At 39.6% G+C, this 26,875-nt stretch overlaps 1 protein-coding gene across 1 annotated transcript in view; it reads left to right on the forward strand.

The window, feature by feature from the left end:
- The first annotated feature begins 19,237 nt into the window (after nucleotides 1-19,237).
- FRYL (FRY-like) overlaps nucleotides 19,238-26,875 on the forward strand; it is a 174,800-nt gene continuing 167,162 nt past the window's right edge. Inside the window, exons 1-2 of the mRNA XM_006894156.1 lie at nucleotides 19,238-19,357; nucleotides 26,566-26,619. Coding sequence (XP_006894218.1) covers nucleotides 19,238-19,357; nucleotides 26,566-26,619 — 174 coding nt within the window. The remainder of the gene's footprint in view (nucleotides 19,358-26,565; nucleotides 26,620-26,875) is intronic.

A 26,875-nucleotide genomic window follows, 5' to 3' on the forward strand; every position in this document is an offset into this window, starting at 1 on the left:
TCCATCCATCGTGCCAGTGGTAAGAATCTTTTTTTTTTTTTACATTGAGATGCAATCTATATTGAAGATCAATCCTTGATCTTCTGCAGTATGTTCTTCAAGCTCCCCTCACTTTTAGCAAGCAAGGTTGTGTCATCTGCATAATGCAGTTTATTGATGAGCCTTCCTCCAGTCCTGATGTGACACTTCTCTTCAGAGTCCATTTTCTCAGATAATTGCTCAGCATACAGATTGAATAAAGGTGGAGAGAGAATATAACCCTGACATACTCCTTTCTCAATTTTAAACCAATGCAGTGTTCTACTACTCTGTTTGCACAACAGCCTCCTGGTCCAGGTATAGGTTCCACATGAACACAGTTAAGTCTTCTGGGATTCCTGTGTTAGTAAATGGATTCTGAAGAACAGAATAATGACCTCAACATGCAAATAAACAGAACAAACTTAAGTAGAATATTAAACTGAAATATAAAAGAAAATATAAATAATCATTTGTTGTGTTAAGTGCCATTATTTGACTCTAACTCATGGTGACATATGTACAGTAGAACAGAACACAGCCCAGCCCTGCCCCATCCCCTCAGCTCTTACTGCATGTTTGCTTGGGGGCAGTCCATCTTCCCAAGGGCCATCTTCTATATCACTGACCTTCTACTTTACCAGATATGATGTCGTTCTCTAGGTACTGGCCCCTCCTGATAAAATGCCCAAAATACTTAAGATGAAGTCTAATCAATTTCCCTTCTGGGGCATGTTCTGAGATCCTGGTAGCTAGTGGCAAGAAGCTGTGCCCCAATCCCAAAGGCACAGAGTTCAAATCCACCAGTTACTCCACTGGAGAAGGATGGATGGTCTCCTTCCATACGATTTACTGCTTCTGAATACCTGCTGGAGGGTCATCTCTGAGGCGGTTCCAACTTGATGGCACACAACAGTAGAAGTATTCTGACGGAACTTCTTTCAGGAAAGATTGCTTGTTTTTCTGGTAGTTAACTGTGTTTTCAGTAGTCTTTATCAACACCATAATTCCAGGGCATCAAGTCTTCTATAAAGCTTTTGTAATTTTACATGTATATGAGGATATTGACAGTCCCATGGCTTGTCCCAGACACACTTTATCCTCAAAGTAGAACAGCTTTACTTTGTTAGAATACCATGAAAGAGATATTTTGTAGCATTATTTGACCAATACTATGTGGTGTTTGAGTTCTTGAGTTCTGCTTCTACAGGAGTTGATTTTGGGTCCAAGTAAATTCACAGGAAAATTTCTGTCTTTTCTCCATTTATTAGATGACAGTTTCTTGCTTCAGTTGTATTTTTGTATATGTTGAGATCTGACCCATATACTAACAGGTATAGTCATTGTGATTAATAAGTTAAAGCTTCAGATCTTTACTTTCTTCATGGTTTGCCATCTGCATATTACAGATTGTCACTGAGTCTTCCTCCAGTCATGAAGCTGTGTTCTTCATACAGTGGTGCTTCCAAATTATTTGATCGGCACACAGATTGAATTAGTGAAAGGATACTACCCTGACACACACACCTTTCCTGGTTTTAATCCATGCAGTATTCCCTTTATCTATTCAAATGGTAACTTCTTTGTCTCTCTGCAGATGCTTTAAGAGCACAAGTCAGTGTTCTTGAGTTCCTGTTCTTCATAATGTTATCCATAACTTGTTTGATCTACACAGTTGAATGCCTTTGCATAGTCAGTGAAGCACAAGTAAGCATCTTTCTGGTATTCCTTGTTTTCAGCCAAGATCTGTCTGACATCAGCAATAGTAGCCTTCATTCTGTGACCTTTTCTGAATGAGCTTGAACTTCTGGCAATTCTCTGTCAATGTGCTGCAGCAATCCTTTATTTTCTTTGGGGAGATTTTACTTGCTTGTGATATTAATAATATTGGTTGATAAATTCTGCATTGTGTTGGATCACCTTTCTGTGGAATGAGAACCATCATGGACCTCTTCTGGCTGACTGGCTGTCTTCACATTTCTTGACATAAACAAGTATGTTCAGTGTTGCATGCATTTGTTGAAATATCTCAGTTGGTCTTCTGTCAATGCCTTGTTTTTCAATCAGTGCCTTCAGTGCATTTTGGAATTCTTCATTATTGTTGTTTTTAATCAGTTGCTGCCTCCTGAAATTAGTAAATATAAATATTTTCATACACTGACTATTTCTTTTCTTCTGATGCTTCACACATTTCTAGTAGTTTCCACATGGAATCTTCAGTATAGCAACACAAAGCATGGAGCTTTTCCCTACAATTCTTTCCTCTTAAAAAATGCTAAACATACTCTCTTTTGGTTTTTTAATTCTAAATCTTTGAACATTCTGTTATGATTTATTTTTACTTCTTGAGCTACACATTGAAATCTTATGTTCAATTGTTTTTTAATGGTTTTTTTCTTTTTCTTTTTTCTGTAACTCCTCATTGTTCAAGGATCTTTTGTTCAGTGTCTTTTTCTGACATTCATTTTCATCTCTCCTCCCCTGCCATTGGTTGTCTTTTTAATAACCTTTTGCCTTCTTCATGCATGATGTCCTCATGTCATCTCACAGTTTCTTTGTTCTTTGTTCATTAATGTGCAGTGTGTCCAGTCTATGCTTGAGAGTTTCTGTAGTCAAGTGGCATATGGAGTATCAAACCATGGATTTCTTTGATTTTTCAGATTCTGCTTGAGCTAACATGTGATCAGTTGATGGTTTGTTCTGTCATCAGCTCCTGGTCTTATTCTGACTGCTGATCTTGAACTTCTTTATTTTTTATTTTCTTTCTAAAGGTAGAAGGTCAGAGAAAGAGAAGAAGAGCCTCAACAAGATAGATTGACACAGTGACTCTAGCAATGGCTTTGCGCATGAATATTGGAGGTCATGAGGGTGGTACAGGATAAGTCAGGATAAGTCAAGGTTCCGGTCATTATTCACGGGGGTCTGTGAATTGTAGTTCTATGGACAGCACCTAACGGCAACAACAGCATAGAGGTTGTAGATTTGATTCTTTTGTTCATCTTCATAGTTGCTTTGAAATGCATGGTGTTCCTCTCTTTGTTCTTAGTTACCATTACATTGACTACAACTTGTAGCGACCCAGTTAACAACAGACCAGGCACCGTCATGTCCCAAACCATTGTTGGAGTCACCGTGTCAGTATAGTGGTTTGGAAATGTTTAGTTAATTAAAAACTTTAACAATCCAGCTGGATTCTCCAAATATTGAAAATTTCTTATTATTCTTGAATACAAATTTTTGCTTCCTTTGTTCCTTTTAATCTGTGTACCATATAACTTGATTGAGGGCTTTGATATTTTATTTTTAATTGATTTATAAACAGTTTCTTTCCTTTAAACTTGATCCAAGTACATTATTGTTTTTAAGTGTTAGCTTGAACTGTTTTTCACTTAGTTTTTCACTTCCAGGCACCGTATTTCTGGCTGATTGGAATAGAGTAGGTTTGACTTTTAAAATAAAGGATGGGTTTTTTTCCTCCCTTTTTAAATGAAATTAACACATAAATAAAATTTAATAAATCAAACATCATGGCCATTTTTAAAAAAAATAATGTTGTGCAGACATCACCACTATTCATTTCTGAAATTTATCATCACCACAAACAGAATTGTGCCCATGAAGCAATAATTCCCCATTCCTAACTTTTCCTATCCCCTGGTAATGAATAATCTTCTTTTCTGTCTCTGTGCCTTTGCCCATAATGGAAATTTCTTATAGGTAAGGTCATGCAGACAGTGTTTGTCTGTTTGCCTCTAATCTGTTCCGTTCAGCATGGTTTCAGGGTTCATCTGTGTCAGGGCCGATGTCAGTATTTCCTTTCTCTTTATTGCTGAGGATTGCTATCAGAACGAACAGGTCTGTCCTGGAGAGGATGAATCCAGGTTACTCCTTGGAGACAAGGATTTTGAAGCTTTGCCTTATATACTTTGGGCATGTGGCCAGGAGGGGCCTGTTCCTGGAGAAGGACAGCATGCTTGGAAAGGTGGAAGGCAGCACAGAGAGGAAGACCCCAGATGAGATGGATTGACCCAGTAATTGTGGAGTCATTGAGATTGGCTCAGGATAGGTCAGGGTTCAGGGCTATTGTACATAGGGTTGCTGTGAATCACAGATGACTCATCAGCACATAATGACGACAATAACCACCACCACCCTGGTAGCACCATGCATTTCTTGTTGGGCTACTAATTGAAAGGTTGTGATTTATAATTAAACAACAGCTTTGTGGGAGAAAGATGAGTCAGTCTCCTCCCAAAGAAGTGTACAGCCTTGAAGCTTGATGGTGCGTCACCATGTGTCTCAATCAGCTGAAGAGCAGGGCATCTATTTATCCTATATTTTATTTATTTATTTACACACACACACACACACACACACACACACACACACACAATTTTTTAATTATTATTATTCTGTTGATTGACACTTGAGTTGTTTCTACTTTTTGGCTGTTGCCAAATGTTACTCTCAGTATTGTTGTACATGTATGCACTTGAGCCTTTCTGACCATACTTTTTTTTAATTATTAAATTTTATTAGTTTTAATGAACATTTACAGAGATTTTGGGTTTTCATTCATTCATTCATTCATTGTTGCACTGTTTTCTCTACCCTCCTCCCCAGTTCGTTCATCTTCCTCCCCCCCCCAAATGTCTGTTTCAATTGTCCAATTGCCACAGTACTCCTCAAAGCCAGTTCTGATTAATCTCCTTTGTCAGTGTGTCCCTTGCCATTCCCTATCACTCCTCCCTGAGAGAGACTTCACCCTGAGTCATAAGGAAAAGGGGATGGCGTATTCTCTTAGCTACTTCCTGCTGAAAAGGGACGCTGTGGGTTTCAGGGTGAAGATCTTCTCTCACTACTCTAAAGGGCCCCTTTGGCAGTAGGAAACACATAGACTATTATGGAGATTGATTTTGGAATTTAGATGCACTGTTATTAATTGTGCTTAGCCGTACATGTTCATATCCTTGAAGATGTATCATGGAGGTGTTGCAACCAGTAATGTTAATTGTCTTCCACGGCTCTTCTGGGAGGATCTAAATCGTTGAAGCGTCCTCCTTTGTTTCCAGGTGGGAGCTGGGGCCTGTCAGTCCTGTCTGTCACGAGGACCTGATGTGGGCCACCTTGGCCAAGCTTGACCATACTTTTGTGTACATATCTAGGAATGGAACTGTGAGCTGGAAGGTATATGTCACTTTTGGAGGAACAATCAGACTATTGTTCACTAGTGACTACATATACTGTGTTCACAAGAATTGATGAGGAGTCTGATTTCTCTACATTCTTCCCAAGACTTGTTATTTTTCCTTTTTAATTATAGCCCCCTTGTTGTTGTTGTTGTTGTGTACCATTGAATCAGAACTGACCCATAGCTGACACTCCACTGGGTTTATAGGGGCAGCTAATCACCCATCCTTCTCCTGAAGAGCAGCTGATGGATTTGAACCAGACGCCTTCAGGATTGCAGTGCATCCATACTAGCTCATTTTTTTGTTTGGTTTTTATGTCCTTGATGAATAATTAGGGTTCACACACTTTGGACATGTGGCCAGGAGAGACCTGTCCTTGGAGAAGGCCATTATGCTTGGAAGGGTGGAGGGGCAGACAGTGCCCAAGAGGAAAACCCCAGATGAGATGGATTGAAACAGTGCCTGGAGTAGTAGAGGTTGGTGTGCTGAAATCAGTGAGACTGGCTCAGGACAGGGCAGGATTCAGAGCTTTTGTACACAGGGTCACTATGGGTTGCAGGTGACTCAACGGCACATAACAACAATAATGAATAATGATGTTGAGCATTGTTTAATATGCTTATTGTTTCCATGTATATAACTTTTTTGTAATATTTTTAATTGGGCTCTTTGTGTCATCTTGTTGAATTTTGTAATACTTTATGTATTTTGACTATTAAACCCTTGTTGTTGTTGTCATGTACCATCAAGTTAGAACCAACCTGTAACTAACTCTCAAACTAGTTTCCAGAAGTAGTTAATCACACGAGAAGAGATTGCCCATCTTTGTCCTGCAGAGCAGCTGGTGGATGGATTCAAACTCTGCTCTCAGGATTTCAGCTCGGCTACTTAGCCCTAGGCCACCAGAGCTCCTTTATCAGATATAGAATTTCTAAACATTTTATTTTTCTGTCATTTATCATTTTTATGAAATTTAGTGGTTTTTTCCCCCTTGTTGTTATTCGCACTTTTACTGTCGTCTCTAAGAATTCAGTGCCAAATACAAGGTCTTGACAATTTAAACTAATCTTATTTTCTATTAAGGCTTTTATGTTTTAAGCTGTTAAATTTAGGCCATTGATCTATTTTGAGTTCATGTTTATGTATGGTGTGAGGTAGGGGTTGCATTTGCATTCTCATTTCTGAAATATCTCTTTATTATTGTTGCTCTGAGCCTTTTGCTTCTGTAGCCTTTTGCCATTTGTTTTATGCCTTATCTTTCTTAGTCATCATTTTTTATTAGCTAACACATGTAATAATTATAATGTTGTTGTATATTGTTGAGTTGGAATTGACTCCTAGGTGACCTTCCAGAGAGAGTAAATTACAGAGCAGGAGATGGCTCATCTTTCTTCCACAGAGCAACTGGTGGATTTGAACTATGTGTCTTTGGGTTGGGAGCACGAATCCTTATCACAAAGCTACCAGATCTCCCTAATAACGAGCAGGCATTTAGGCAGCAGTCAGTAAATACCAAATACAAATTAAGTGTTTTGTGCATATTAATCATATTTCTGACAAACTGTGACTTAGATGCATCCTGTTAACTTCCACATTTTACAGATGAGAGTACTAAAGGGATGATTAAGTAGTATGAGCCCAGGATCAGTCTCGGTCAATTTGGTGCCAGGTCCACATTCCTAACCAGGTCCACAAAAAGCAAAACTCATTGTCCTAGTTCATTCTTACTCATTATGACCCTGCAGGACAGATTGAAATTGCCCAGAGGCTTTCCAACACAGTAATCTTGCCAGAAGCAAATTTCCCCATCTTTCTTCCCTTGAAGAAGTAGTGGATTTGAACCACTGTTTTTTTCAGTTAGCAAGAGATTCCTTAGCCTTTTACACCACTAGGTATTCCAAGTAATTTTTATGTTTGTCCTGAAAATCATGATTTCTGATAACAGAAAACCTTTCCTTTTCTGAAGCCTAGAGCAAGGCTGATTGATCTCTCTCGGTAATGCTGATGATTGCTGGTGTGCACGTGGTCTTTGTCAGGTGGTGGAGTAATTCAGGTGTCCTCCCCAATCTACTGTTTCTCCTTATACAACTTTCCCTTTGAAGTACAAGGAATTTATGTACTTCACATGAATGCCATCACAGCATATCTTTGTCCATAAAATTTTTCTCAAACCAATCTTCATAATCCAGTATGGTGGAAAGAAACACTGTTTTCCTCATAGGGACTTTGAAATTGTGCGAGGTGCTAACTTGTCTCAGCAGATCTTGAAGCTATCATTTGTAATAGTGTTTTTAATTGTTGGTGTGCCGGTATGAGCAAAACTTGAATTTTCTTCTTCAGAGAAGCAGGGTAGAGTGAATATTGAACTTCTTTCTAGTGATGTTGGCCTCAGTGTTTCTGGAGGAGAAATTATTGCAAGAAGAATTTGCTGAGTTAAAAGTTTGGTACAGTAAAAACTTGCAGAAGCTAGAACCTGTCAGAGAAGGAAGAGAGAAATAAGAAAGTTGTAAAGGTGGGAAACTTGTGCAACCTGGGGGGAAACTGCCCCCCCCCCAAAAAAAAAAAACCCAGGCAATTTTGTGTTCCAGTTCTTACAGGTTCCCTGTACATTCAGAATTTTGCCAGGTTATTCCCATTTTTCTTTTCTCACATTGTCTCCTCTCTGATCCTTTCTGTCTGCTTTGGTTTGCAATACTTCCTCAATCTTGAAGTCCATTACTTCTTTTTCTCTCTCTAGAAAGCTTGAACCAGTCACCTTTGAGTCATTTCCAGTTCAAGATAACCCCATGTCTGTAGATGACTCTACTGTGTTCTGTAGGATTTTCAATGGCTGATTTTACATTAGGAGGTCTAGTGACTTAATGGTAAGGAGTTGCGCTGCCAGTGCCAAGGTACACAGTTCAAATCCATCAGCTGCTCCATGAGAGAAAGAGGGACAGTTTCCTCCTGTGTGATTTACTGCAACTGAAAACCCGCTGGAGGGTCAGGTATGGATCGGTTCTAACTCGACGGTATACAACAACAACAGCTTTACATTAATAGATTACCAGGTCTTTTTGCTAAGATGCTTCTGATAAACTAAAACCACCAATCTTTTGATTAGTGCCTGAGCATGTTAACCATCTGTGCTGCCCAAAAAAATCAGGTTAAACTTTCCCATAGTTCCTGGCCCACTTCTAATGTATCTTCCTGCTTACAACTTTCTTAAATCACCTTAGCTGGTTATTGTGGGTCGTTCTTCTGGACTCAACATTTATTGCCTGCAGGTTTCATTTGAAAAACAATTATAGGGCACTCTGTTACATTTCTTGTATTACATAAGCATACACTGGTATTATGTGCTTTCAAGTCAAAACCAACAGCAGGGTGAACCTCAGCAGGTTTTCAGAGGCAGTAAATTGCACGGGAGACAATTGCCCATCTTTCTTCAGTGGAGCTGCTGGTAGGTTTGAATGGTGTGCCTTTGGGTTGCTAATGTAGCTGCTTCCTGCTATGTCACCAGAGCTCCTATATAAACATATGCATATATAAATCATATCTATGTACCTATCTATCTATGTAATGTATGCATATACATACATGTTTTTTACTATAAAGTAGTAAGTTTTAATCCCTGAAGACCTCTTCTGAAGAATGGAGTTAGAGATTAAAGAAAATTTTAATAGACTATCAAGCAGTAGCACTAATATCATCCCACACTAGCAAAATCCTGCCGAAGATTATCCAGAAATGACTGGAACGATATATTGACAGAGAACCATCAGAACATGACTCTAGAAACATTATTGCCAATCTCAGATGGATCTTGGCAGAAAATAGAGTACCAGAGGAATGTCTATCTGTGTTTCATTGAAAATGCAAAGGCATTGACTGTGTGGATCACAATAAATTGTGGCTAACCTTGAGGAAAATGGGAGTCCCAGAATACTTGATTGTTCTTATGCAAAACCTGTACTTGCACCAGGAAACAGACCTCAGAAACAGAGCAAGGAAACTCTGCATGGTTCAAAATCAGGAAAGGAGTGCATCAGGACGCATCTTTTCTCCATACCTTTCGAGTCTGTATACAGAACAGATCATTCAGGAAGTAGGGCTTTATGAGGAGAAATGTGGCAGAGGATTGGAGACTCATCAACAGCCTACGTTATGCCAGTGACACAACCTTGCTTGCTGAAATTGGGGAAGACATGAAACACTTGCTCCAAAAGGTCAAGGACTGTATGCTTCAATATGGATTGAAACTCAACATCAAGAAAACAAAGATTCTCACCACTGGGCCAGTTGGCAGCATCACGATAGATGGAGAAGAGATTGAGGTTGTTAACAATTACAGCTTGCTCGGATTCACAATCAACACTCTTAGCACCAGCAGTTAGGAAATCAAAAGATGAATTGCAGTGGGAAAAATCTGCTGTCAGGGACCTCTCCAGAGTACTGAAAAGCGACGATGTCAGTCTGGAGACTAAGGTGAGCCTAATTTGGCCTTGGTCTTCACAATTACTTACTATGCATACTTGCTATGTTATGGGCAGTGACTAAGGATGACAGAAAAAGAATGATGCTTTCGAGTTGTGGTGCTGGAGAAGAGTCTTGAACATACCATGGACCACCAAGAAAACAAATTGTTCTGTCTTGGAAAGAGTGAAACCAAGTTTCTCCTTGGAGGCTAGGATTTTCAAGCTCCATCTGACATACTTTGAGCTTGTTGCCAGGAGAGACCAGTCCTTGGAGAAGGACATATCATGTTCAGAAGGGTGGAGGGACTACACAGGAGAGGGAGACCACAGCTGAGACAGATTAATACAGTAACTGAGGCAATTGGGGCTTGGTGTGTTGGCATTAGTGAAACTGGCTCAGGACCGGGCAGGCTACAGAGCTTTTGTATGTAGGGTTGCTGTGGGTCCCAGGCAGCACATAACAACAGCAGTCAGCAGGATCTTTTAAAAAAATTTATTATTTTGTGTGTGTGTACCGCCAAATCAGATCTAACTGGTACAGGAGGAGATTGCCCCTCCTTCTCCAGCAGAGCATCTGGTGGATTTGAACCACATACCTCTGGGATTGCAGTGCAGCTTCTTGCCACTAGGCCACTAGATCTCCCTTATTAGGATCTTTTAAAACCACATCTGCTCTTGTTCTTAGGTGCCTTCTAGTCACCTATAACTTATATAAACCCAGTGAACAGCAGGTCTGAACCTGGCCCTCTCCTGAACCACTCTGATGATTTCTGTTATGTTCAATTGCATGTGGTAGTCATTTTGTCAACTGTATCTACTCTAACGAGATTCTGAAACACCCCAGTTCTTGGAACGACTATGAATTTTTAGAGATCATACTTTTGGGAGTGTTTCACACGAGAAGGTCATAGAAGCAGGAAAACCACGAAAACGGCTCCTATATAATGAAGAGACCAAACATATACATCACTGTGGGAATGTCTTTTTTTATTTAACCTAGTTTGAAATTCATAAGAATATAGGAACTTCATGATTATGAAAAGAATGATAATTAGGTTTTTCTGAACCTACTATGTACAGTGCTATGTGGAAAGTTAACCTCCCCCCAGTACCGAATCCCCGTGCTTTTGCCTCAGTTCTGAGTCACTGCAATCCCTTGCTGCCTAGGATTTTCTGGGCTGCAATCTTTTACAGTTGGTAATGTTGTTTAAGTGAAAGTTTACAGAGCAAATTGGTTTTCCATTCCACCATTCACACATATTCTGTTTTATGGTATTAATTACAGATGACCATAATCTTTATGAAAGTATCTTGCCAAGCCTTTCTTTTGTGGCTCTGCTGGGTGAGTTTGAGCTGTCAATCTTTGACTTAATAGTTGAGAACAAGTTATTTCTGTCACCCTGCAGTCCTCGCAGAGAACATGCTCCATAAAAACACTGGCATGATTTCTAAACGTGCAGGGTGCCAGATACAAAGGCAAAGTGCAAAGTCCCCCTTCCACTTTGCCCATTTCCTCACTGCCTCTCATCAGTCCGCTAACCTCTGCTGTTCAGTGATTTCACTCCCCACCTTCTTACGGCCCCATTCTCCCTTGACATGCATTTCTCACTGGCATTTTATGTAAGTGGAAGAATACATGTGCTAGTGTTTAGGCTTTCAAATTTTCATTCTTCAGGTTTCTTGCTTTATTCTGATTATTACAGGTCGAGTTTGGAAGTGGATGATCCTAACGATGTTTTTAACATAACTTGGGGTTTTTACAGTTTTGTAATTCCACACTGATATTATTTCCTTAATAATTATACTCTAACAGGTATATATCTTTTTATCAGTTTATTTAACTTTCTAAAAATTTTATGATGGCTTGTAGAAAAATATTGCTTTAACATTATGAAATAATTTTTCTTCAGTATTACAGTGATGTTGAGTTATGTGGGAACTCTGCTGAGATAGATCATTCTAGGTCTGTTCTTACTGGCAAAGTATGAGAGAAATCTCTCATCCACTAATGTGGAACTTTACTGTGAGATAAAAAACCTGGGGAAACCACTTTCATGAAAGCATCCCTGGGTGGTGTAAATGGCTGATGTTCTTGTGTGCTAACCATAAGATTGGAATATTGAGGCAACGCAAAAGCTCTTTGGAGGAAAGAGCTGTGTTTTGCTTCTGAAAAATAAGCCACTGAAAAGCCTGGAAGGCATAGCTCTATTTTCTGATGCCTGGGATAACCATGAGTCAGAATCAATTTGACAGCAAATGGTAACTCTCGTAGATGAACGAATTTTGTTTTGTTTTAAGATCTGCTTCTATGACTTTTGTCCTGTTGTGTTTTTTTCTTTGTCCTTGCTTCTTGCTCATTGTTTAATTTGATAGTTTGGTTCTTTTTTTAATTGATCTCATTAGAGCTTCATACAGTTACTCTATGTGTATTGTATGTGGCAAATATTTTGTGTACCTTTAATTTTACTTTGGTTGAATGTACATACTGTTTTATGATCTGTTTTCTAAACACCGTATTTGAGACATCTTCCCAAACCATTAATATTTTTGAGTTAAGTTTTGCCATTTCACCTTTCTGTGTATCATTGTTTTGTGGATATACCATTTTTTAATTTTATCAATCCTGTATCGTAGTGCTTTATTTACTATTCTAAGACATTTGACTGTGTGGATCATAATAAATGATCGCTGACATTGAAAAGATTGGAAATCCCAGAACACTTAATTGTACTCTTGTGAAATCCAAAACCTAGATCAAGAAGCTGTTGTATGAAGAGACTGAGGGAATACTGCATGGGTTAAAATTTTTTTTTTTTAAAAAAAGTGCAGCAGAACTGTTTTCTTTGTCCATACATATATAGGGAGTGCTTGTGGTCTAGTGGTAAGAAGTTGCATTGCTATCCCAAAGACAGGAAGTTCTAATCCACCAGTTGCTCTGCAGGAAAAGGATGGGCAGACTATTCCCATGAGATTTATTGCCTCTGAAAACCCACTGGAGAGTCAACTATTAGTTGATTTTGACACCAAGGTACATAACAACAGCAGTGTTCAAACTGTATGCTGAGCAAATAATTCAAGAAGCTGGGCTATATGAAAAAGTATGTGGCATCAGGATCAGAAGACTCATCAACAACCTGCATTATGTAGATGACACAACCCTGGTTACTGAAGGCAAGGACACCTTCAAACTCTTTTGCTACAGAAGATCAATGTTACAACCTTTTATATGGATTGAATTTTAGCATCAAGAAGACAAAGCTCTCACCACTGAATGGATAAGCAACATAATGATAAATGGAGAGAAGAGTGAAATTGTCAACTATTTCATCTTACTTGGATCCACAGTTAACACTCTTGGTATACTAGGCTAAGGAGCAGTGATGTTAGTTTGAAGTCTGAAGTACACCTGATCCAAGCTATGGCCTTTTAAGTTACTTGCTGTGTGTCTGAAAGTTGGACAGTGTAAATATGACAAAAGAATTGATGCCTTTGTGTCATGGTGTTGGAGAAGAAGAATGACTATTCCGTGGACTGCCAAAAGAACAAGCAGATATATCTTGGAGAAAGGGTAACCAGGGTGCTTCTTAGAGGCAAGAATGGGGAAGCTTTATCACACTTGCTCTAAACATGTTGTTAGGAGGGGCCAGTCCTTGGAAAAAGACATCATACTTGAAAAGGAATGATGAAAAGTCATCGGAAGAAAGGAAGACCCCCAACAAGATGGATTGACACAGGGACTTTAACAGTGGGCTCTATATATCAGAGGTGATGGGCGATAGCACAGAATAGGGCAAGATTCAAATTCACTCTTCCTAGGGTGGTAGTGTGTTGTAGTTGACATAAAGGCATATATAAAACAGCAGCATAGTATATTGTTGTTATGTGCCATCAACTGGAATATGACTCATCATGACCCTGTGAACAACAGATCTGAACCCTGACCTATCCTGTGCCATCTTCATCATCGCTGATACACTCAAGTCCGTTGCTGAAGTCACTGTGTCAGTCTATCTCCTTGAAAGTCTTCCCCTCCTTTGCTGATTCTTTTCAAGCGTAATCTATCCCTTTCTAAGGATCAACCTCTACTAGCAACCTGCTCAAAGTTTGTGAGACAGAGCTTTACCATCCTTACCTCCAAAGAGCACTCTGGCTGTGCTTTCTCCAAGACCCTATCTGTTTGTTCTTTTGGAAGTCCTTGGGATAATCAGTACTCTTCTCCAATGCTATACAATTCAAAGGCATCAGTTCTTCTGTCATCATTACTCATGGTCCAGCTCTCAGAAGTAATAACAAGTAACTGAAAAAAAACGATGGACTGAGTCAGACGCACATTAGTCTTCAAACTAACATCATTGGAAAGGTCCCTTATGGTAGATTTCCCCAATAAAATACAACACCTGATCTTCTGACTGCTGGTTATCACCAGAGGTGTTGATTGTGGATCCAAGTATGATTAAGTCATTGATGATTTCAGTCTTTTCTCCATTTATGATGATACTGCTTATTGGTCCAGCTGTGAGGACTTTTGTCTTCTTGATGTTGAGATGCTATCCGTGTTGAAGGCTATCTGCAGCAAATTGTGTCATCTGTTTAAAACAGGTTGTTAATGAGTCTTCCTTCATTCTTGATGCCAGATTCTTCTTCAAAGAGTCAAGCTTCTTGAATGATTCCTCCACCCCCCCCCAGCATACAGATGGGAAAAGTATGGAGAAGAATACAACCTCAGTGTACACATTTCCTGCTTTTGAGTCATGCAGTGTTCTCTCGCTGTGTTTGGACAGAAGGTTCTTGATTTAGATATAGTTTTCATATGAACTTAATATGTGTCCTGGGATTCTTGTTCTTCTCAATGTTAGCCATAGTTTGTTAGATTGACATAGTCAAATGACTCTGCATCGCCAAGAAAGCAAAAATAGATATTTTTCTGGTATTCTCTGCTTTCAGCCAGATCTGTCTGACATCAGATGCCATGACATAGGTGCCATGACCTATTCAAAACTTAGCTTGAACTTCTGGCAGTCCTGTGTCAATGTACTGTTCTCCCTGCCTTTTGCATATAAGGAAGACCTATTAATATGACTGTTACCCAAATACATGCACCAACAACTAAAGCAGAAGAGGAGGAAGTTGAGAATTTCTGCCAATTTTAACAGTTCAAAAATTCTGTCTAGATGCATTAATAATTACTGATGACTGGAATGCAAAAGTTGGAAACAGTTTGAACGAATGGTTTGCATATACCAATGTTGTATTGATTATTGAATATGCCAAAAACTACCAGGAACAAACAAGTGTGTCTTGGGGGAAGTGCAAACAGGTTGCTCCTAATACTAGACATGAGGACTGGAATTTCATCTCACAGATGTTAGGCCTGTGCAAGAGGGATCAGTCCTTGGAAAAAGACATCATACTGGGAAAGTGGAGGGTTATGAGAGAGGATGACTCTTTAAGGAGATGGGTTGACCCCAAGGCAATAGCAGTGGGTGCAGGCATGACAGAGGTCATGAAAATGACAGAGGATAGGATAAGGTTCAGATTTGTTGTTCATAGGGTTGCTATGAATTGTAGTCATCCCAATAAAACCAAACAACATTATGTTGTTGGCATTAGGGATCTGTGGTGATATAGTCTATAGGGACTTGTACAGCAAGCCTTGTTTCTCTGGCAGCTCAAATCCATCAACAGCTCTTCTGGAGAAAGATGAACAGTCTCCTCCTGTGCAATTTACAGTCTTAGAAATGTATTGGAGCAGCACGCAAGAGCAGTGATTTTGTAAATTATTACTTAACTTTGGAGGGTACTGGCAAGCATTATGCTATGTGAACTAACTCAGTCCCGTAAGGACAAATACTGTAAGAGACCAGAGACCATTATTGTAGAAATTGTATGAGGATCTAAGGCAGGGAGAAGATGGGTGAGGATGGTTGGGGTGTTAATCATAGGGTTCCACAATTTGATGGGTGAAGGGAAGAGGGGGTAAAGGAAAGGAGAAAGATCCAGTGTGAAAAACAATGTATATGAACTTCTTAGTGTGAAAAACAATGTATATGAACTTCTTAGTAAACCAGTATAAAATAAACATTTTTAAATGAAAACAACAACAACAACAAACAAACCCAGAAAGATATTGAAAGCTCAGCTATGAGTTGGTTCCAACTCAATGCCAATGAATTTGAGCTTTTTTAATTATGCTGTCGACATTAAGCACTGGTAGCTTAGTGGTAAGGAGTTGTGCATCAACACAAAGCCACATGGTTTGAATCCACCAAACACACCATGAGAGAAAGTTTGACAATCTTCTCTCAAGTTATTTACTGCCTCTGAAAACCTGCTAGAGTGTCAATTATGAATCGGTTCCCACTGGATATTACATAGGAAAATTGGCATTAGGTTATTTGTGATTTGGAATTTTAATCAGTAGATCTGATCAATATTATTTTTAGTGAATAAATGTCACAGACTTTATCAACCATCTCCTAAGAAATGGAATTTAAATAAATGACTACTCTATTTAAAGAAAACCGTCTCCAGTTTGTTTTTTATAGAAAAACCTTTGCTTTCTAAACTTGAAATATTAGTAGCCTAGTGGCAAGAAGCTGCGCTGCAATCCCAAAGACATGTTTTTCGAGGCTACCACCTGCTCTGCAAGAGAATGATGGGCAGTCTCCTCGTGTGAGATTAACTGCCTCTATGGGTCGGTTCCACCTCTGTGGTACACAACAACAAAACTTGAAATACTTTTATTTTGAAAAGATATAAATAAAAGAATTTATTAAAAAGTTTGACTTGTTGAAAGATATTTCTTAAAATATCAAGCTATTATATATAGAAATATTTGCTTATATTTTGCTTTAGATGGTAAAAACATGCAAACAAGTTATTTTAGACATTGGTAATTAAATAAATTTTTTAAAAGAAAATAAAGGATAAAAATGTCCATTTATAGAGTTTCTACCTCATTAAAGGGTAGAAATTAACTACCAGAGTTTTTTATAAGGATTCTTTTTTCCTATGAGATAACATTTTTCCTTATTTTAAGAAATGTTATTTTACACTACTTTACTTACAAAGTTTGTATACATTTTCACACCAGATCTTTCCCATTTCCTTTCCGACCCTTCTATCCACCCATTAAATTTTGTAACCCTATAATAAAGCCCCTTATCTTCATCTCTCAGCTCTCCCCCCTTTACATCCTCCCTTTAGATACATGTTTTACGAGTTACCTATTTTTACAGTAATAATCTTATACAGTATTAGTCCTGTGGGACTGAATTAGTTCACTTAGAGTCTCTCCCAAGTTAGGTAGTGATTTTCAAAATCATTGCTTCTGCATGCTTAATGTTCCATAACTTCTCAATCTGTTCGATTGTAGCTGGACATGTGGGCTGTTTCCCTGTTTTGTGATGGTGACTAATGCTGCTATGAACATGTTCAAATCTCCGTTTGTGCCTCAGTTCTCATTTTCTCGGGGTATATTCCAAGCTGTGGAATAGCTGGGTCATATGGAATTTCTGTTTTCAGCTTTTTGAGGAAGTGCCAAACTGCCTTCCAGAGTGATTGTACCACTTTACAATCCCACCAACAGTGTATATATGGATTCTTGTTTAGTTCTATTTACTGCAAATTTAAAGCTAGGAAGAAAATAGAGAAAAATCTATTCAGTTATATGCTTAAAATTTTTAATTAAAGGAAAACTATTACTACTCAATGCAAGTCTGACCCAAGAGCATCTAATAACAACCACCTAAAGTAAAATTTTAAAAAATGTATTATCCTCATTTATAAATCTAAAATGTAAAGTAAAAGTCTGAAAACAGCTGAGTATTCCTTGTACTCTGACTGTCAAAGTAATTAAACATAATGACATAGTATTGAAGACTTACCAATTTAAAATAATTTTTTTCCTTACATATAAGATCTCCTCCCTTTCTACAATGGCAGTTGTTAACAGATCCCTTCCTTAATAATGCACAATTGGTTCCTGAAACTGAGTGAACAAGCAGATTATTGTTTAAAATGAATAATGTGTATTGTATTCAAAGAACTGTGAATTTTTGTTTTGAATTGTTTTTATTATACAATTCTAATTCTGTAATACAGACCTTAAAATGTATTATAAGTTGAAAGGATACAAAGGTAGTTATTTTACTTGCACCATTAAGAGATTATAGTAGTCTTTATATTTTTATAAGCTTATGTGTATTGACATACTATTTTGAGAGGATGAGTTTTGTCCGTGTCCTCCCCCACCACCCCAGTTGACAGAATAATTGTTTGAGACTGGCATTCTTTTGTTTAGTACAAGTGTTATAAATAAGTAAAAACTTGCTTGTTTCCCATGAACATTTTGTGCCATTGTGATGGCATATATTAGAGGATGGGAAGTCAGAAGATGAGAAGGTCAATGTTATGCTTCTGATTAGAACACTCAGGTGGCTGGATAAATGTTAGATGACAGTCACATGGACAGTGCAGAGTGTCAAGAGGAGCCAGGCAATATGTGGTGATGTTGATCGTTTGGTATCAAGCCTGGTGTGAATTACCATTTGCCAGGCACTGTGTCATTCCCATCTGAATAAAGGGCACCATCATCCTTTCAGTGATTCAAATAAAAAAAAAAATCAAATCTCATGAGGCATTGTTTATCCCTGTCCCTCACCCTGGTATCTAATCATGAACGTATGGCATCTCACAGCCTCTCCTTCCCTGTTTTTGTTTCTGTCATCTTGGTCTCACTGCTGAGCATTTCACCAGGATTTCTGTAATGACTCTCCTGGTTCTACAAGGGTCCTCTTGCAATCCATTCTTCAGTAAATAGCCAGGGAGATCAGTAGAAACCAGATCACGTCCCTCTCAAGTTAGTACCTTCCACTAGATCTGAATTGGATTTGGAATAAACTTTAATTTCCTGATAAAGTCCTAGCAGATCCTGTGTGATTTGATTTCTGTCTGATAATTCTCTCATTGTCTACCATCTGGGTGCCGCAGTTCCCAAGTTCAGTCACACAAGCCATTTGCGTTCAGTTCCTGACACGTTGTCGTCATTAAGTAAGTCTAAGTTCAGGCAAAGCTTCTTCAGAGCAAGCTGCTTCTTCCCAGAATACCATCTTTACAGTCTTTTGCCACTAAGCCAATTTAAATTCTTTCATGTGTGTGCCCCCCCCCCCCTTTCATTGCACTTGACTGTTTGGTTAGAGTTTATCCCATTCACTCATTTAATAGATGTTTGTTGAACAGCGTCTCCATTGTCAGGCACTGGTCCAGGCACTCAGACAACATCAGTGAACAGAAAAGGCATAACAAACAGTCTTTAACTCAAATATGTAGTATGATAGAAGGTGGCAAGACAACAGACAAAAAAGTAGAGTATGTGAGTAGGTTTTGGGATTGCTAGAAGGTGGTGTAGGGAACGGTGGTTTGTTAAATAGGTTGATTATGGTAGGCTCATTGAGTTGAAAATGACAATGATTGTTTGTTTTACTTTTAGCTTCAGCACCAGTCACCAAAGTAAATAAGTACTGCACTTCTTCCAATTTCCATTCCACTTGGGAAAAAAAGAATATCATCATGTCCAACATTACGATTGACCCGGATGTCAAACCTGGTGAATATGTTATCAAGAGCCTCTTTGCCGAATTTGCTATTCAAGCTGAAAAGAAAATTGAAGTTGTAATGGCTGAACCCTTGGTGAGTAAGTCAGAAGGATTTTCTTGACTTTGGTATTAATCATCATTATATAAATTTTCCTCAGGAAATAATGTACATGGAAAAAAAAAATATGTATGATAAGGGACTGATTAGTAGTTGTCTGGGAAGCTGTAAAACTTTCTAATCCACTCTAATAAGTAACTTCAGGTGACCACAAGAACAGAAATAGACTTTGCCAGTGGGAATTGTTAAGACAGATAAAATAAAGGGATGAAATAGTGAATAATGAAATGAAATAAAAGGATAACTAGAATATTCTGCAAGTTGGTAATATGACAATAGCCTAATTTATAATAAAAATGCAAATTTTTTTGCACTTGTAGTACATGAGGGATATTTATAATACAATTAGTTCTATGTGATTAGACTGTATAATGAGGAAGAAGGAAGGAATTAAACAAAACACAAATGTTTGGATCAATTGCAAAGAGTGATGAATTTTATTACAATAGATAGCACCGTAGTTGGACAGTATAAAGAAGAGATTGAAACAAACTGTTTAGCTACTGTATAGAATTTGTGGTGCGCCTAATCCAGGCCATCGTCTTCATAATCACTTGCCATGCATCAGAGAGCTGGACAGTGACTAAGGATGATAGAAGGAGAATTGATGCCTTTGTGTTGTGCTGGCGAAGAGCATTCACTATACCATGGACTGCTAGGAGAACAAACAGATTGTCTTAGAGAGGATGAAACCAGGCTGTTCTTGAAGGCAAGGATTCTGAAGCTCCGTCTGACATACTTTGGACAGGTTACAAGGAGAGACCAGTCCTTGGAGAGGGACCAGTCCTTGGAGAGGGACATCATGCAGTCACTGGGGTAGGGAGGGAAGGTATGTCAGAGGCAATAAGATTGGCACAGGATAGAGCAGGTTTCAGGGCTGTTGTACATAGGGTTGCGATGAGTCACAAGTGACTCAATGGCACATAACAACAACAACAACAACAATAAATTTGGAGCTCTGATGGTTTAGTCTGCAGGGAGTTGAGCTGCTAACCTGAAGGTGTTGTCTCTGGCGGTTCTAATCAACCAGCAGCTCACCTAGAAAGAGATGGGCATCTCCTCCCATACGATTTATGGCCTTCCGAAAACCTGCCACAGGGGTCAGCTATGAGTCAATTCTGACTCAACCACAGTGAGTGTGAGTTGCTTACACAGAATTTAGGCAGAAAAGAAACAGTAGAAGTAGAACCAATGTTGCTGTTAGGTGGTGTCGAGTAGAGTATGATTCATAGCGACCTTGTGAACAGCTGACCTGAACCCTACCCTGTCCTGTCTCATTCTCATCGTTTCTGACACACAGAGCCCATTGCTGAAATCACTGTGTCAGTCCGTCTCGTTGGAGGTCTTCCTCTCCTTTGCTGACCCTCCATCTTTCCAATCATGGTGTGCCTCTCCAGGGAATAGCCTCACTTAGCTAGACGCGCTAAGTATGAAAAACAAACCTTAACCATCTTTGCATCCAGGGAGAGAGGCCTACAAGAAACATTACACATAGTGCCACAGTTGTAGAATAGGACTGACATCAGGGTCAGGGTGAGACTGAGAAAAACTGGATAAATTATGTATACTGCATTGAAAACAGATGAGGGAGAGAACAGATTAAAAGCAATATAAGATAGGGTGTTATGGTAATGACAAGAGTCCAGAAAGAAGGTTGCATAGTGGTATACTTGTGGGCGAGGGGGGCTAGATTGTATACCAGTGAAGGAATTTTTCTTTTACTTTTCAAGGAGAGGAGTGAACTGGGGGGGAGGGGTAGACAGGGAGAAAAATGCAACAATGAATGGAAATGCAAAATCTCTGTAAACGTTAAATATAAATCTCTGTAAACGTTAAAATTAATAAAATAAAATTTTAAAAAAAGAAATGTTACAGAACCAGATGAGGGGAGGAACTGACTGAAAGGAATATTTGATTAGGCATTATATGTATGACAACATACATCCACTGTAGACCATGAGGTGGATTAGGGGACAGCGAAGAGAGGGAGAGGAAGGAAAATGTGCCACAGTGAAGGAAAACCCAACCATTCTGTAAACTTTCTTTAAAATCACAATTAAAAAAAAAGTTAACGGTTAGGATTATTTGAAGTGCTCCAAAAGACCTAATGTGTTTATTAAGATAAATAAACTAGAAACCTTATTAGTGGTGGTGGTGTGAACTGCCAGCGTCAGCCCTCTTTCATTTAGAGCAACACTATTTTTTTTAAATTAATTTATTTTTCATTTCAGTGAACATCTGCAGAGATTTTGGAATTCCATTCATTCATTGTTGCACTTTTCTCCCCACCACCGTACCCCCCCCCCCGAAAAGCAAAACTCCTTCCTTGGTACACAATCCCACACACACGCCCCAGCTTCACCCCCACCCCAATCATAATACACTCTGCAACCCTCATTCTGTACTCTTAAGATAAACATAATGCCCTAAAATATAATACTTTTAAACTATTAACAAAAGAAAGAAACCCTGCCTAGCCCTACACCATCTTCAGTGTCTTGGCTGTGCTTAACCCATTGTTGCCGTGTTCTGACTGTCTTCCAGCCTCACAGCTTCACCCATGGCACTGTTATCAGACAACATTCCATTGTTGATTCTAGAATTTTTAGGGGCTCATTATCCCAGAACCTGGATCGTCAGACCTGCTTCCTTGTCTGACTTAGCCTGGAAGCTCCACTAAACCGTGTCCACCACGGGTGACCCTGTTGGTATTGTAAATACTGGCGGCATAGATTCCAGCATCACAGCAAACGCACAAGACCCCACAGCCTGACAACCTGACTGATCGGTGGTGGTGGTCATGGTCATGTGTGCTGTTGAGTCAGAACCAACCGGTACCTGACCCTCCAGTGGGTTTTCAGATGCAGTTAAGCACACGGTAGGAGATTGCCCGTCTTCCTGCAGAGCAAGTGGTGGATTTGAACCCCTTGGCTTTGGGACTGCAGTGAAGCTTCTTATCCTTACACCACCAGAGCTCCCTAATGAGTGGTGTACAAAGGATGAATAAGATAACATTTCTTAGGGAGCTCTGGTGGCCTAGTGGCAAGAAGCTGCACTGCAATCCCAGAGGTACGTGGTTCAAATCCACCAGATAGTCCACTGGAGAAGGAGGGGGCCATCTCCTCCTGTACCAGTCAGATACGATTTGACAATACACACAAAATAAAAGAAAAAAAAGAGTAACATTTCTTCAAGGTTAAGATAAGCAGTAGAAATGTTTGATTAGTAGTTTAAAAAACTCACCATAGATGGTGACCAGAAATTCTAGAATTTTGATGGAAACAACATTAACTCTAGAGCTTGCTTGGGATAATGTTGATGGCTTAACAGTGTGTGATATCTGCTAATCTATGAACATGGAGGAGCTTCCCTTTTATTTAAGTCTTCTTTAATCTCTTCCTCCACTGCTTTGTAGTTTTCATTGTATAATGCCTTTTTATACCCTTGATTAGAGTTCTTTCTAGGTATTTTATTTCTACAGTTTGTTTTATGGCATTAGTTACAATACCCATAGTATAACCATACACTTCTTAGTTCCTGCCTGTAATTCTCTTTTCTGCTAATTCTTCTCATCTCCCCCTTCTTCTGAGCTTTCTCCCTGGGCAAATGTTTCCCTTTTGATCTTGTTTGCTTGCTTGTTCTAAGGACTGAGTGCTTCCCTGGAGTTATTGTTCACCTCAAAGATCCATCTGTTGTTTGACTGAAAGATGAGCCACAGAAGTGAGCTTTGTTCCAAGTTCAAAGGGTGACTGAGGGCCGGAATCTTGGGGATTCTAGAATTCAGAGGGCCTCTGATTCATTAGCCAGCAAACCTGGCCATATTTGTTTGTTGGGTTTTATTCCTTCCACATTTTCCTCAAGTTTTATCTAGTACCTTCTGTTATGATCTCTTTTAGAATGTTCAGCAGTAGTACCCAGGCACTTAGCTCTGGTGGCCTCATCCACAGCCAGTTGCACTTGCAAACCAAAGGTCCTCCTCTGTTGGTTCAGATCCACTGGTGCCTCCAGTCCCTCAGTGGCTTTGCAGGAGCAAGATGAACAGTCTTCTTCCGTGTGATTTAAAGTCTTGGAAATCCCAGCTTAGTGGCGGCGAGTTTGAGTTTGGTGAAGTTTTAAAAAATTTTCAAATTCAAGAGCGTTGGTTCTAGAAGAAGGTTTCTCTCTCTGTTTCCTGGTTTCTAGGAGTTTTCCAGTTCTGGAACCTGGATTGAAAGGATGTGCTCTTTCTTCAAGAAGAAAGGTTCTTCTTTCTTCATGTCATTGTGCATTCCTGTGCCTCCCAATTGCACTAGATGCAGGCTTTTTTTGATTTTGTATTTGCTTGTGCATAAGCAAATATGTATGTTTGTGAAAGGTTATTGGCCTCCATTTACTCGTAAATTGTGGTGTTGGAGGAGAGCAGTCAGTATCCTAGAGAATGAACAGTTATGTCTAGAAAAAGCACAGCCGGAGTACCCCTTAGAGGCAAGGATGATAAAGCTTTGTTTGTCATATTTCGGACATGTTGCTAGGGGGGGCTGTTCCTTAGAAAGGGCTATCGTTCTTGAAAAAGTTGACAGCAGAAGATTCCCACTGCAGCCCGATGGAATGACACAGTGACTACAGCAATGGGCTCAAATCAGATGACGAGTATGGCACAGCTTAGGTCAGGTCTCTTGTTTTTAGGGTTGCTGTGTGCTGTACGTGACTACATCTAACAACAACAACGTTAGAATTAATTTCTACTTTCAAAACAAATGCAAAACTGACTCTGTAGGGCACATACCCATGGTTTCTTTGTCTGCAGATTCAAACAACCATGGATTGAAAAGTATTTTGGGGGGAAAATGACTCCTGAAAAGCAGTTAAGTGAACAGAGCAATCCCTCTAAGGCTGAGTTGTTGTTGTTGTTATGTGCCATCGAGTCGCTTGCGACTCATAGTGACCCTATGTAAAACAGCCCTAAACCCTGCTCTGTCCTGTGCCAGTCTCACTGCCTCTGACACACCCATCCCAATTACCCCAGTCACTGAATCAGTCTACCTCATAGAGGGTCTTCCCCTCTTGCACTGTCCCTCCACCCTCCCAAGCATGATGTCCTTCTCCAAGGACCTGTCCCTCCTTACAACATGTCCAAAGTATGTCAGATGAAGCCCCAGAATCCTTGCCTCCAAGGAGCAGCCTGGTTTAACCCTGTCCAGGATGAATCTGTTTGTTTTCTTGTCAGTCCATGGTACCCTCAATACTCTTCTCCAGCAACACAGCTTGAAGGCATCAGTTCTCCTTCTATCCTTCCTCGTCATTGTCCAACTCTCTGATGCATAACAAGTGTTTGCAAAGATCATGGCCTGTGGCAGATGCACCTTAGTCTCCAAAGTGACACCATTGCTCTTCAGTACTTTGGCAAGGTTTCCAAGGTTGAGAGCGAACATAAAGTGCTACTGACGTGGAATTTTCATTGTATTAGTTATTACATATTATCTAGCATTTTGGAGGTATGCATGGGTTATATTTAAATTCTGTGCCATTTGTTTTAGAAGACGTGTAGCCAGAGTGCTTCTTAGAAGCAAGAATGGTGAGATCTTATCTTACCACCATTGGGCATTATATCAGGAGGGATCAGTCCTTGCAAAATGACATCGTGCTTGGATAAGTGAGTGTCAGATCATGCATGGAGACCCCCAGTGAGGTGGCTACAACGTTGGGCTTATGCACAACAGACATTGTAAGGAAGGCACAGAGCAGGGCAGGATTGCAGCCCGTTGTGCATAGAGTCCCTGTGAGGTGGAGTCAGCTGGATAGGACCTAACAGCAACAGTGTCATTTTTATATAAAGGACTTGAGCATCAACAGAGTTTGGTATCCTTGCAGATACTGCTGGGTGGCTGCATAGGGCAGTTAAGTGCTCAGCTCATAGTATGTTGAGCTGGTAGTTTATGGAATAAACTGTTGAAATACTTTCCCACTCCCACTATTGTTGCGTTGATCCTGCCTCACAGATAGCACATAGGATCGACCAGAACTGCCCTACAGAATTAACCAAAGTTGTAAAGCCTTACTGAAGCTGAGTGTGTCATCTTTCTCCTGCAGAGCAGCTAGTCTATGTGGACCTTTCTGTTAGCAGTTAAGTGCTTTAACTGCTGCTCCACTAGAGTGCCTTCAAGTACAGAGTTCATGTCTACTGTGCTTCACTTGCGTCTTGTCTGTAATTAGCACTCTCAATCACACTTCCACTCTAGGAAACGATCAAATGAGAATTTCCTCAGCAGGTAGTCTACATCTAAGTCATACAATAACTAAGGGGAAATTTTGAAGAAATAAACTGTCTTTCTAAGGCATTGGTTCAAGTCATTGCCCTGGCTAGTTCTTTTCAATTGTTTCTAGAAGATTTGCCATAGGGGCCAAACCCACTTGGCTCTTTACCACTTTGGTTGAAGGGTTTAGGCTACCCAAAGGTATAAGAAAGGCTAAAAATAGCCATTATAAGCTTCATACAGCTCAACAGGTTTGGGCTTTTTATTTGGTTTTAGGAATACTGTATGTAGAGAAAAATAGAAGGTTCCTCCCACCCTATTTCTTCTTAAACAAAACTGCATAGTGTTATTGCTAGCATTTGGCCATGGCACTCATGTTTTTAGATGAAGATGCTGAAACAGAGGTCTTAAATAATCAAGTGTGGGGCATTCACCTAGTGGTGGTCAAGCCAGCCCTCAGATCAGGACCACTGGGCGCACAGCCCAATCAGGGCACTTGCCATTTAAGGCTTGCTAAATGAATGAGTGAGTCAGTGAGCTCATGCTGGTAGCTTTTGAACTTTTTGAGCTTTTGATATCTATACAGTAGAGAATAAGCATTTAAGTTTATGATCTAGTTTTTGTGTATCTTTGAGCCAGAACTGATTCATAGTTGACCCAGCAGTGACTTTTCAAAGGCAAGAAGTCTCATGGAAGGGGATTGCCCATCTTTCTACTGAAGAGCAGCTGGTGGATTCAAACCGCTTACCTTTGGGTTGGCTGCACAATTCCTTACCACAAAACCACCAAGCTCCCTTTCTGATCTCTAAGTGCTGAAACTGTGCTTCTCACGCCCCCACAAGAGTGGGACCCTGGGCGGGGGAGTGCCTTGCCTTCCTTTTCAAACAGCCTGATTACAAGGGAAAATACACACAGAACCAACTTAGACCTTTTCTCCCCTCTTCATTGTAGGAGAAACTGTTGTCCAGATCTCTTCAGAGAGGTGAAGATCTGCAGTTTGACCAGGTAAGTCAATTTTGGGGGAACATTTTTGACAAATAAATCAGATGATGGTGAATATTTTTTTCCTGAAAGGAAAATGTTGGTCCTAATAGGCCTGACGTATGTAGTAATAAATAAGTTCCTTTAATTTGCTTCTTATCCCTTCATATCTTGACACACTAAATTAATATTGGAGTTGATAAATTTGTTGTTTTTGTCTTTTTGTTTTTGTTTTTAAAGTTAAGTACAGTAAGCTATGAACTTTATGGCTTTCAGCTCA

This window comes from Elephantulus edwardii, unplaced genomic scaffold, assembly GCF_000299155.1.
Source record: "Elephantulus edwardii isolate Elephantulus edwardi_28Jun2011 unplaced genomic scaffold, EleEdw1.0 scaffold00137, whole genome shotgun sequence".
NCBI classification, from domain to species: Eukaryota; Metazoa; Chordata; class Mammalia; order Macroscelidea; family Macroscelididae; genus Elephantulus; species Elephantulus edwardii.